The sequence below is a fragment of the Antennarius striatus genome, chromosome 4, assembly GCF_040054535.1.
Source record: "Antennarius striatus isolate MH-2024 chromosome 4, ASM4005453v1, whole genome shotgun sequence".
Taxonomy (NCBI): Eukaryota; Metazoa; Chordata; class Actinopteri; order Lophiiformes; family Antennariidae; genus Antennarius; species Antennarius striatus.
In genome coordinates, this window is record NC_090779.1 from 15,370,885 (window position 1) to 15,382,626 (window position 11,742).

Consider the following 11,742-nt stretch of genomic DNA (forward strand, 5'->3'; position numbering starts at 1 on the left):
AGTATAACAGGTGGAGACAAGCTTGAATACGTTCAGTTTAATTTCAGGACACACCCAAATTACAATAAACATTCTTATCACATTTTTATTTATGAAGTTCCGCCGCCTAGTGGTTAGAGATGTTACTAACAGTAATTACCTTCACTGAGGACTTCTGAGAGTTGTTCTTACGATTTCAAATTCTACTCGGTAATTCCTGTTTAAGAATGTGCTCAGCAATTTCTGCATTTTGACATGTCCACTGACTCTAAACTAGATTTAAGCCAATGAAAAATGGAAGTTGAGCCATAATATGCTGTACAAGGACCTATCAGACACGTTTATATTGTTGTTATGCAGTTCTATAATACATTTTATGCTATGTTTAAAGATCAGGTTTTTTGTGCTGCACTGACATTACCAAAAGGTATTGAAACTCTGGTGATTCAGCTGTTCTTTAAGAGCTCAAAGTATTATCATTTTAAAGAGTGACATTAACAGTTATTTTACACTGTGTTCAGGAGTTTTGGTCTTTTACAGGTAATTTTTACCCCAAAGTTTCAACATTTGCAGCTACTTCAGTTTCATAAAAAATAAGATAAACATACGTTTCTGTTGTCATTTTTATCCCACAGAGACAATGCACATATAATTTGATATTTATTATATACCCATAAAATAATGTAATCTTTACTGTACATACACACTGCAGTGTTTCACACTTAAGGATCGAAACAGGTAATTTAAATACAAAGGTTTCAGAAAGCTTTTAAATATAGAAGCAGCAGTAAGAGGAAAAAAAGCACCCTGTACCATATAACACATTCATCCTGCATCTGCAGATATCGACATGCCTTCCGTAAACATCATGTAGATCAAATCAACTTGAGGTTTTAAAATGATATGTATCATTAGGCTTTTACAGAGTTTCAAAAAAATATCTGCATTCCTGTTAAAAATGATAAATTCTTCATTTATATATCAGTAAGTTTTCTATATCATATCCAATGGAATCACAGAAACAAATCTTATATTCTTCATGTTTAAGATAGAAATTTTATGCATAGCTTCAAAATTTCAGTGCAAGTAACAGATGTGCACGAGCACAATCCTGTAAGTGGACGAGAAAACTCCCCGGCCAGTAAGCAGCTGCAGAAACCCAGACTTAAGGTAAGCCGAAACTGGAAGTACAGACGTATCCTTATAGCCTCAACTGATTTATGAGGTTGGAAAGGGAAGTCACACTTTCCCTCAGTTTGGAGTCTTCCTCTTGTCCAAGTGACACCCCAGCCAAGCGCGTGGAACCATTTGATCCAATGACACATGGCACACTGAGGAACACCTCTGCACCGATGCCGGCCCAGCCCTGAAGCAGACAACACAGAGGCATCTGTGACATATTCTTAAATCCAGAATGCCTTTTGAATGACTTCGAATTACATGTGCAGTTGTCATCTTAGAAAAGAGTTTTTTTTATATGACAATAACACCATTAACTTTTACTTCCTTTACCATGTCTTTGTCTCAACACCATGAACACTTCTTCAGTCATACGTCAAGTGAAACCACTTCAACAAACACATTGTCAAACAAGTGATGCAGCACATGAGCTTAATGAGAATAATGCTATGTTTAATATAGGGCACAGTGGATGTACCTTAGCCAATGTGGAGACAGAGTGACACTTGTTCTTATCTGTCAAGACGCTGTTAGTGATGTCAGCAATGGACAGACCCACAGACCATGACCGCTGGCCTTGATTCTTCGTCATCTCAAATGCTCTGAAAGCACAGAAAAGTACTTTTCAGCTTCAAGCATCAAAATCTCTGTACTTACATAAATAACAAAAAGTCACAATCAAGGAAACCAGCCTGTATTATTACAATTTCCATCACCTCTGTTCAGATAGAAATGATTCAAATACAAATAAATCCGTTGGTCCAGGTCATGCTGATTCACATCCATACCTGTCTAACAATGGTTTGGCAGAGTTAGATGTTGGTGCGATCTCTGGCTGGACGCTGGAGCTCAACCCAATGTTACTCATCACAGCAACTGCAAGACAAGAGCAAAGATCAGATGTCTGAAGGTTCTCATTCATACAGGTCATGGTTACCTATAGGCACTAAAACAATCAACTGGACTTTAAAAAAGTTTTTTGAAGACGTTTGATCTCTCATCCAAGAGTCTTCTTCATTTCTGGTGGTGGTTGGCGTCACCTCAGCGTCTACCCTGTGTGAGGTCAATGCTATTCATATTCCAACGACTGTTGCCAGGGCCTCCCTGGCTGCTCCCACGATGGTCAAAGGGAGTGCTCAGGAGCATCAATGATGGTTATTGGACTATAAATTTCAAAGACGTCATTAAGCTCTTTTATACTAATGGTAGCAGGAGCTACTTCACATGAGCCAATCTTCTGAGCAGTTCATTTGTGAAGTTTTGAAAGGATCTGATTGTAAATAGGAGAAAGATGTCGCAGACTCCCATTCAAAGATAATTTTGACAAAGATGACTTCTTCAATTCCTCTCTCAAACCATCCGTTCTCTCCACATAAAATATGCACATTGGTGTCCTGAAGTGGAGCAGCAGATTGGCTCATGTGAAGTACCTGCTACCATTAATGTACAAGAGCTTAATGACGTCTTCTTCGCTATGGTGATGGACAGGCTGACAGACGAGGTTAGATAGGAATCTCCATGGACTATGATGTTTGCAGATGACATTGTGATCTGCAGTGAGAGCAGGGAACAGGTGGAGGAGAAGCTAGAGAGGTGGAGGTTTGTCCAGGAAAGGAGAGGAATGAAGGTTAGCCGCAGTAAGATAGAGTACATGTGTGTGAATGAGAGGGACCCAAGTGGAAGAGTGAGGTTACAGGGAGAAGAGATCAAGAAGGTGGAGGATTTTAACTACTCAGGGTCAACAGTTCGGAGCTATGGAGAGTCTGGAAAAGAGGTGAAGAAGCGTGTATAGGCAGGATGGAACGGGTGAAGAAAAGTGTCAGGTGTGATGTGTGATAGAAGAGTTTCAGCTAAAATGAAAGGAATGGTGTACAAAACTGTGGTGAGACCAGCGATGTTGTTTGGTCTAGAGACAGTGTCACTGAGGAAAAGACAGGAGACAGAGCTGGAGGTAGCAGAGATGAAGATGCTGAGGTTCTCTTTGGGAGTGACCAGGAAGGATAGGATCAGGAATGAGTACATCAGAGGGACAGCACATGTTAGAGGTTTTGGAGATTAAGTCAAAGAGGCCAGACTGAGATGGTTTGGACATGTCCAGAGGAGAGATAGTGAATATATTGGTAGAAGGATGCTGAGTTTTGAACTGCCAGGCAGGAGACCTAGAGGAAGACCAAAGAGGAGGTTTATGGATGTAGTGAAAGAGGACATGAAGGTAGTTGGTGTGAGAGAAGAGGGATGCAGAAGACAGGGTTAGATGGATTCGCTGTGGCGACACCTGAAGGGAAAAAGCCGAAAGGAAAAGAAGAGGTGTCCTGAAGTGAGTGTTCCTCTTCCTTGAGGTGAAGGAAGACTGTTGTTAAGCACAATTATGTGGATCATTATAAACCTGAACTTGCATTGCAGTTATACCAATACAATCCAAACATTGAAAACCAGTACTGAAAAAAGTAGAGATAACACAAGAGAAAGAAATGAAGGTGAGAGTGGCTCGGTGTCATAAATGAAAGGGTAGGAAGTGGAAATTTTGAGTTGAATTCAGACACCCCACCACCACCACCACCGCTCACCTTTGTTGTCTGAAAGTTCTCCTATTACCCAGGCTGGTTGGTGAGTGTTCAACTTAATATTTAGAACGTGACTTAGTCGTTCTGAGTCCAGGTTACACCCTGCTCCAATCACCTGTGTTGGAGGCAAACCACTTTGCCGCCAGGCAACATGGGTCATGATGTCCACTGGAATCGGACAAGAAAGAGACCAGAGTCATCAACAGTAAAAGGTTAATGAGCCGAGCAATCCATTCCCTTGACAGCAGATCTTTTCCCTTCAGCACAAACCTGGCTGTGAAGCGACAATCATAATGGCGCCTGGGCTGAAACGAGCCAGATGATGGATGAACCCTCTATATAAATCCACATTTGTCTGAACCAGGCTTACATATGACTGCTCACTGCTCCATGTATTTGCTGTCACCACAATGACCTTGGAGCCTGCCGAGGCAGAGAAATCTGACAAAGAAAAATCATTATATTTAAATCCCGACATCTAGGGATAGCTAAAGCACAGCACCTAGTGGGGATTCCCTCTCTGTGCTGACACAGAGATGAGTCGTCATGGTATTACGTTTATGTTTATTTATTTGACATGGACATATCAAACACATTGCTCATTGCACAGTTGCACAACTTGTAGATGCATCAGTTTACAGTGTGTTAGCACCAGTGCTGATTTTCACCACTTGTCCATGGGAGACTTTTCTAAAAAAAGAGAATACAAATAGCAAACAGTACCACTATAGTTAAAAATAAACACCCAATCAAGTACAAAAGATAAAACACATTCTGTTAATATTTACAGCAGCATTACAGTACATTACAAAACCTTCAGTAGAAAAGTAAACATAATTTAGTAACCAGTCAGAGGATATACATGTGAGCACAGTTGATTTTATTTTGACCATAGTTTGAGCCCTCTGTAGAACACACCACCATCTGTCTCTAGTTTTAGAACCGTGGGCAAAGAGTTCCACAGGTTTGCTCCCTTTACTGAGAAGGCAGAAGAATTCTGACAACAAGTTAGCTACCTCTGACATCAGCAATGACTCAGACAAGAGGTGTTACTACATTACAGTAGTGTGGATAAAGTGACGTACCTCTGGATAACTCAACCTTAGGGAGACTGAAAATCTCCAGATCCGTACCTCCACCTTTGGTGGAACTTTCGGCCACATCAATGAAAACCAGTTTATTTACTTTACACTGGAAGAAAATCAGAAAAAAACTGTAATTGGAATATGGGAATTTAACATTTGAACATGGTAAAATATTCCATATCGATGAAACTAATACATAAATTTATAATTACCTTTGATAAAATACTCATCACTGAGGCGATTCCTAAATCTCCTCCCCCAATAACTGTGACTTTGTTGATTGGTTTATCTTGGTACCGCGATGCACCTGAAATAGACAGTGACAGTGAATAATAGCATACAATTGTATGATAATAATGACATCCTTGTTTATCAACAGCAAAGCTGCATAGCAAGTGAGCACCATCGTTGAGTTGGAGATTTGAGACATAAGACAGAAGAGCATGAGGGTCCTTATTGTCTCCTGTGGGCTTTGAAGATAATGGAGGATCTTCCTCAAACTTTGCAGTCATTTCATTCAGAAGACCCACCACAGATGACTTTGGCTGTTACAGAGGAAAAAAGAAAAGAAAGAAGTAGATCAAACTTGTTAGAAAAACTGATGAAACACCACAGAATGTCTTATATGCAACTGATAACTATAAATTACATAATCCCAGTTGTGCAGCCCCGGAAGGAAGATCCGTCCACTAGGATTAACATGTTTGCCCTCTCTGATGACCATGTTAGCGGTTGGTCTCAGGAGGCATACGGGGGGACTGAAGGGAAATGAGTCCAAAAGCCACAGTTGAATTGGGAAGTTATAGGAGCGACCTTGAGACAGAGATGCTAAAATCAGTACATAATCATCGCCACACACATGACACAAACTTCCCTTCTGTCTCTGGACAGGCTGGAGGTCAGACTTACCTTGAAACTGGACTGGGAGGTTGCCAATTAATTTCAGGAGTTCCTTCTGAATGCCATCAGAACATGCTGAAACAGAACAAGTTATTACCAGCAAGAAAACCGTGTGATACATTTGGAGGTCTACAGATATGAATGGATTACATCCTCATGGAAAAACTCACTGTATGGTGCTGTGGATGGTATCATCCCAGGGTAGATACGATCAATTTTCTGCAGCTCCTCAAGAACAACATCATGGAATTTGTACTGTCATATAAAAAAGGCCAATCAGAAATTGGCCTTTTTGCTTTTGATTCCACCTGTGAGAATCACCTCAACTTGAATGAGAATCTCTACAAACCCATCAGTCTGTAGTGGAGTAGATGAGTACTAGTTGTATACTGTTTATTCGATACATAAATATTTCAAGTGTGTGTTTATGGAGTTATCTTTCATTTTGAATTTAGTCCTACTAAACCATTTTTTTAATTAGAAATAAGCAATGGCTAAAAATCTAGATTTCCTTTTTTGACTTTAAAACCAAAAATTATGGAAGTCATTCAGGCTTTGGTTACCATGCAACTTCTACAACCACATTAAAATGAGCGGTAACACATATTTTCTTTGGACAACTCGGGAATTTGTTTAAAACTTTAGCGAGACGACACGAAGTTGTGTTCAAGAGAGTTTTACATCAAACACTTTACATCATTCGTTTATAATAAACACTATCACATTGGCGTGTTTTCAGAGTTTCTCAAATCATTCTAAGTAAAAGAACTGGTTCAACCTGTTGGGCAAAATACACTGAGGTTAGCTTGACTACCAGTATAGACAACAAGCTCTTTATTATTTAAAAGATGGTCAAATAACAAACCTTAGAGAGAACACGCTGAATATTCTCTGGACGGAGATCCATTTCTGAATATAAGACTAAAAAATTACGTCCTTTTTCTTTGCTACCGTCTTAAAGCAGCGCTTCAAATTCACTTATAAGAAACTTCCGCAAACTTTGGAAATACGTAGACGACAGGCCACTCCCATATTACACATCAGGTACGGCAAGCCAAGAAGGACACAATAGTTCACTTTCCCTGACTGACGTCATCACGTACGGTAAGTACGGGGATGCTACTCACTCTTCTGGTCCTTTCGAAAAATTCTTGAAAAATATCGAAGCGTCAATCTACTGTACATACTGCATATATATTTCTAATATTTTCATATTTTCTGGAAAACATTGACATGAAACTGGATGATTTCATAAAACATTTTATGTAATCGCTTCTCTCAAATCCATTTTAAGACAAACTAACAAGACATCAAGTTGTAATATTTTCCACATATTCAGTGAACTTCATAATTAAAGTTTGAAAAATATTCAACTTCTGATCAAAAACAGCACATTATATCATCTGAGACTTCATTTCATGGTTAGTGTAAAAAAAATAAAGAAATGTCACACTCTAAGCAACTCTGTTGCTTTCATAATGGGGACAGAGAAAACTCTGCTCAAAGTGGGGGAAATAAATAAAATAGGAACAAAATGTGGAAATTAATATCACTCTCATGATCTGAATGTTCACTTGATCTTCAGCCATTGTCATGTCACTCCTCTCAGTATTTGTCCAAACATAAGAGTAAAAGAGCTAAAGCAATCAGACTCAAAGTGGACACATTTACTGTGATTTGTGTTAGCACACACACTACCGGTCTTGACAGCAGTTTTTTAAATTATATTAACAGCAATTAGTTCATTCTTTTTCTCTTGGCATTCCTTTTCTGCTCCTCTTCCTCTCTTTTCTCCTCTTCCAGATCTTCCTGAACTGCCAATTTCAGGCTGAACAACAAAAGCACAGTGATCGATAACAGTAGGTAACAGGGGTAAACTCAACAGCTTTAAAAACAAAGCATATATTGTGTGGAGATGAGGAATGCAATGTTTATTTTTGTCTTACCTCCTTGCCTCCTCTTTCTGCATTTCTTTCCAGCTGCTCTCCATGAATTTTAGTGCATAGTCGCTTTCATTCTTGTATCTGGGGAAGTTAGAACCAAATGTTCTTTAATATAGATGTGTGTTTGCAATTTAGTGAAATGATGCAATAGAAATATAAACACTTACCTTTTTCGATCATAGCCAAAGATTTCCTTAATATGCCTGGATATTTCCTCTTGCTCTTCAGCACCATCGTCAATAAAATCGTCCATTTCTGAGTCATATTCATCATCTTCATCCTCATACGTTCCCTCGTATGGTGAAGTGATGGGTGGCAGCATTGTACCTGGATGAGAGATGCAGAAAATAATTTGAGATATTTTGAGTTTTGGCTTCTTTTTTTACCTCTATACCACAATGCATGAAGAGGACAGTGGGTTTTCCTTCACAAATCAGGGGTTGTTGCAATAAGAAAGCTATGATTTGAGGTTGATGGAGTTAACAAAAGGAAGATTTGAAAATCTGTGAGAAAATTCATAAAGGAATTACAACAGCTGCTAAGTGTTGTAGACACTTGTTTCAGTTTAGCAAAAGAAACCCTCAGCCCTGTTGTTGCTCTAAATGCCTTTGCAGAATACCATAAGCTGTTTATTATATTACAATACAATATACTGAAATATGTAGTGCTTCAATGTTCTCATCATCTTGGAAGATATGGATATGTTCTCAGATTCTTTAGTGGTATAAAAGCACTGCAATGCTGTGAAAATAATCCAATACCAAGTATCAGTACCAAGTAGCAAAATGTATTGTATGCATATTACTTCAGCATTCATGTGTACATTACATGGTGCTGAATGTTTATGAGTTGAGATTTTGTAACATTTTATAAAACAATCATATTTTTGTACGAAAATTGTCCTCTGGGGAATGCACACACCCCTTAAAAGGGACCTTCTCCTCAGGATTAGTCATGAATTTAGTCATCGTAAACTAATCACAAAATTTGGAGGCACCTGATTCACCGAAACCACATGTAATTTGGTAGCATGTCTATGAGCATGATGTGAGGGACAGTGTACAAATAATTCCATGCTGGAAATTTCTAGCGCTTCTTTACTTCATTCTTGTTTTAATACGTGTAAAAGATTGCATTCTTATGACATTAATGAAAAATAAATGAAGACTATCACAGTCAGCAATTGACTAATCTAGTTTTTAGCTGATATCATCCCATTACTTTCTGATTCTCACCTGGTGGTCTGCTCATCATAGGTCTGTAAGGCATTCCTGACCTTGATGCCATCCCAGGTCTCTGTGGCATGCCTGTCTGGGTAGGTATCCCCATCCTGGGTCCACCGACGTTCTTAGATGAAATGGTCTCTGACACCACAGTGCACTTTGGTCTTCCAGGTCCTGATCCAGTGCTGCCTGGTGAACGTCCGGGTACTAATCCTCCTCTCCCAGGCTGACCAGGTCTCATTCTTGGAGGCCCAGATCCCCTCCCAGCAGGTCTGGCACCTCCAGCTTTTGCCATGAGTGTACCTCCTGGCCTTGCTTGAAGCTGCCCCCCTGCCTTAGGAGGGCAACCTGATGAAGTTCTCATAACTGATTTTCCACTTGATCCTTCAAGAGACTTAGGTCCAGGCTTTGATTGAGGTTGACAACCTGCCTTATCTGATGAAGTTCTCATTACTGAATTACCACATGACTTCACAGCAGCGTTAACACCAGGCCTTAGTGGTTCTCCCTTTCCAGACTTGTGGCCTCTGACTGTGGGTTCCTGTTTTAATGAGCTACTCTGACTGGGCCTGGTCTGATGGGAGCTTCCATGTTGAGATTTTTGGACAAGATGCCTGGTCCCAGGAATTCCTGAAGTTCTTCCTGGATTTAATGAAGACATTTCTTTTTTCAAGCTTAGGTCACTTGTAGTGGATTTGTGGCTCAATGAGGACATGGAACCCACTTGTTTGGCTGTAACCTGAGAAGGTGTGGGTTTCACTAGAGTTTTACTGTTCATGGAACCAGATGACATGGAGGTGCTGGTCTTGGGTCTGTCACTGTGAGATGTCTTGGATCGCTCTTTGTCTCTGTCACCAACAGTGGGCTTGGTAGAAGAGTGGCTTCGATTGCTTACAAGTATTTGGTGTGGCTTCTTTCCAGATGCAGTAGGCAGATTTGGCTTTTCTGAACAGTTCTTTTGTGTTTTGCAGCTCTTCTGATCTTTCTCTAAAGTGCCTTTTCGTATCAAATTTGAACTAGATTGGGACTTGCCCTCTCGATCTTTCCCCTGTCTCTTAGCTTTGCGTTCCACTTCCAGTTCTCTTATCTCATCAGCTGTGCGGAGCCTTTCTTCCTTTTTGACTACCTTGAGTTTCAAATCGACTGGCTCAAACTGCTTCTTCTCTGCCAATTTGAGTAGGTCAGCAAAGTTCATGGGTGGTGGAGCAGACTTTGATGGCCCACTGTTTTTTTTAGAGCAGAGCTTCCCACTATTTCCATTCCCACTGGTAGTTTTCCCTGGTCTTAGACGGTCTGGTTCTTGTTCTGTCTCCGAATCTGTCTGTTCATACTCAAAATTATCCTCATCATCAGGGTCGATTGACTGATTCTTAAATATTTCATTTTTCAGTGAAGCCTCTTCCTGTATGTCTGTTTTTTTTCTCCTCTTTTTAGGAGTCTCTACCACTGGGATGCCATTATAACCTCTGAAATTGTCTTTAGTTCTGGAAGCCATTGCTCTTGCTTTACGATCTGACTTAAGTTCAACCCTCCTGGCTGCTAGTTCATCCTTCTGCTTCTTGAATTGTATTTCTGGAAGAAAAAAAAGGGTACATGTAAACTAGGAATACTATATGTGCTGTGTTTTTGAGTATCAAATTCCAAAGTTGTACCCTTATGGCTGACATAGTTACCTTTTTTTATTGTCTCATGATTTTTCTTTTTTAAAAGTGCCTGTACAGCTGCAGGATTTACACCTTTGGATCTCGGGTCCTTTTTGGGTGGTCCAACTTGTAAACTGTATCTCTTTTGCTAGAGGACAGAAAAATGAGGTATTCAGGTCACATTCAATCATTTTCAAAATGCACATAGTAATACTGAAACACATTATTTGTAAGGCAAGTCAGTTTAATGCCACACACTAACTGGTAATTCAATCCCGTATAACAAACACAGATTTTCTAAATGTCTTCATAGCCGAGCAAAGGGTCTCATAGATAGAAGTACATTCGCTACATTAGCTAACCCCATGATGACTGATTATTAATGTCTCTGCGGTGTTATGCTCTAAACCTGACTTGGTCTACATACAGTACACAGACCACAGGTAATGAGTAGTTTAACGTACCTGTACGCTACCCAGTCCCTGGTTTTGTGAGGCGATGTCCAATATGTTATCAAAGTCCATCATTTTGACAGCAGGTGATGTAATATTCTCTCTGAAGTGATTTGAACAAAACTCTTCTAGAAGCACTGACAGCTAAGTTAACGTGTTATGTTACAACTAAGCTGATTTGTGGTTACGCGTTGCCAAATGAAACTTCAGTTATTTTACCAAAATTATTTATAAAACACAGCAGCTGAAAAAAAAGCGGTGCCTAAAGCTGTTTAAAGGCTATGCATGAGTCTACGTCAACGCTAGCTAGTGGAGTTAGCTGACCTAACATTAGCTATCCGACAGTAAGACTAATTCGTCCCTTAATTATAACAAAAGACGCCAACAAGATCCATGAGAAAATAAATATCGTTCCAATCTCCTAATAGTAAAATATCTAAAATTCAGCCTCGGATAACCCCAGGTTTTAGGAGAGACAGCAATGAACTCTCGCCGGTGCCAAATAGTGTAAATTGTTCCAAGAGGAAGTGAGATGAATCACCCCTACATTCTTCCGTCTTTGTGAGAGGAATCACCTCTATGTACTTCCGTCTTTGTGAGAGGAGTCACCTCTATGTACTTCCGTCTTTGTGGAATATCGGACAAATCAGCGATCATGAAAAACAAAGAACAATCCACTGGATATGATGTAGGTTGGTTGAGGACGCGTCAGTCCAATCAGACTTCATCCGATAGGACTGACGTGAGAAAGTAACATGTTGGGAAAAATATTTT

At 39.8% G+C, this 11,742-nt stretch overlaps 2 protein-coding genes across 2 annotated transcripts; both read right to left on the bottom strand.

Moving 5' to 3' along the window:
• Nucleotides 1-22: 22 nt before the first annotated feature.
• Nucleotides 23-6,700, bottom strand: uevld (UEV and lactate/malate dehyrogenase domains). Its single transcript, XM_068312406.1, has 12 exons — nucleotides 6,573-6,700; nucleotides 5,878-5,962; nucleotides 5,717-5,782; nucleotides 5,457-5,620; nucleotides 5,211-5,352; nucleotides 5,020-5,114; nucleotides 4,808-4,913; nucleotides 3,993-4,163; nucleotides 3,726-3,890; nucleotides 1,947-2,034; nucleotides 1,637-1,760; nucleotides 23-1,345 (listed from the first exon to the last, which is right to left on the bottom strand). The coding sequence occupies exons 1-12, from the start codon at nucleotides 6,612-6,614 to the stop codon at nucleotides 1,181-1,183; spliced, it is 1,413 nt and encodes a 470-aa protein (XP_068168507.1). The 5' UTR covers nucleotides 6,615-6,700; the 3' UTR covers nucleotides 23-1,180.
• Nucleotides 6,701-6,962: 262 nt separating this feature from the next.
• Nucleotides 6,963-11,505, bottom strand: spty2d1 (SPT2 chromatin protein domain containing 1). The gene is made up of 6 exons (XM_068313052.1): nucleotides 10,981-11,505; nucleotides 10,547-10,664; nucleotides 8,886-10,445; nucleotides 7,818-7,977; nucleotides 7,654-7,731; nucleotides 6,963-7,535 (listed from the first exon to the last, which is right to left on the bottom strand). Exons 1-6 carry the CDS (start codon nucleotides 11,041-11,043, stop codon nucleotides 7,445-7,447), a joined length of 2,070 nt encoding a protein of 689 aa, XP_068169153.1. The 5' UTR covers nucleotides 11,044-11,505; the 3' UTR covers nucleotides 6,963-7,444.
• Nucleotides 11,506-11,742: the final 237 nt, after the last annotated feature.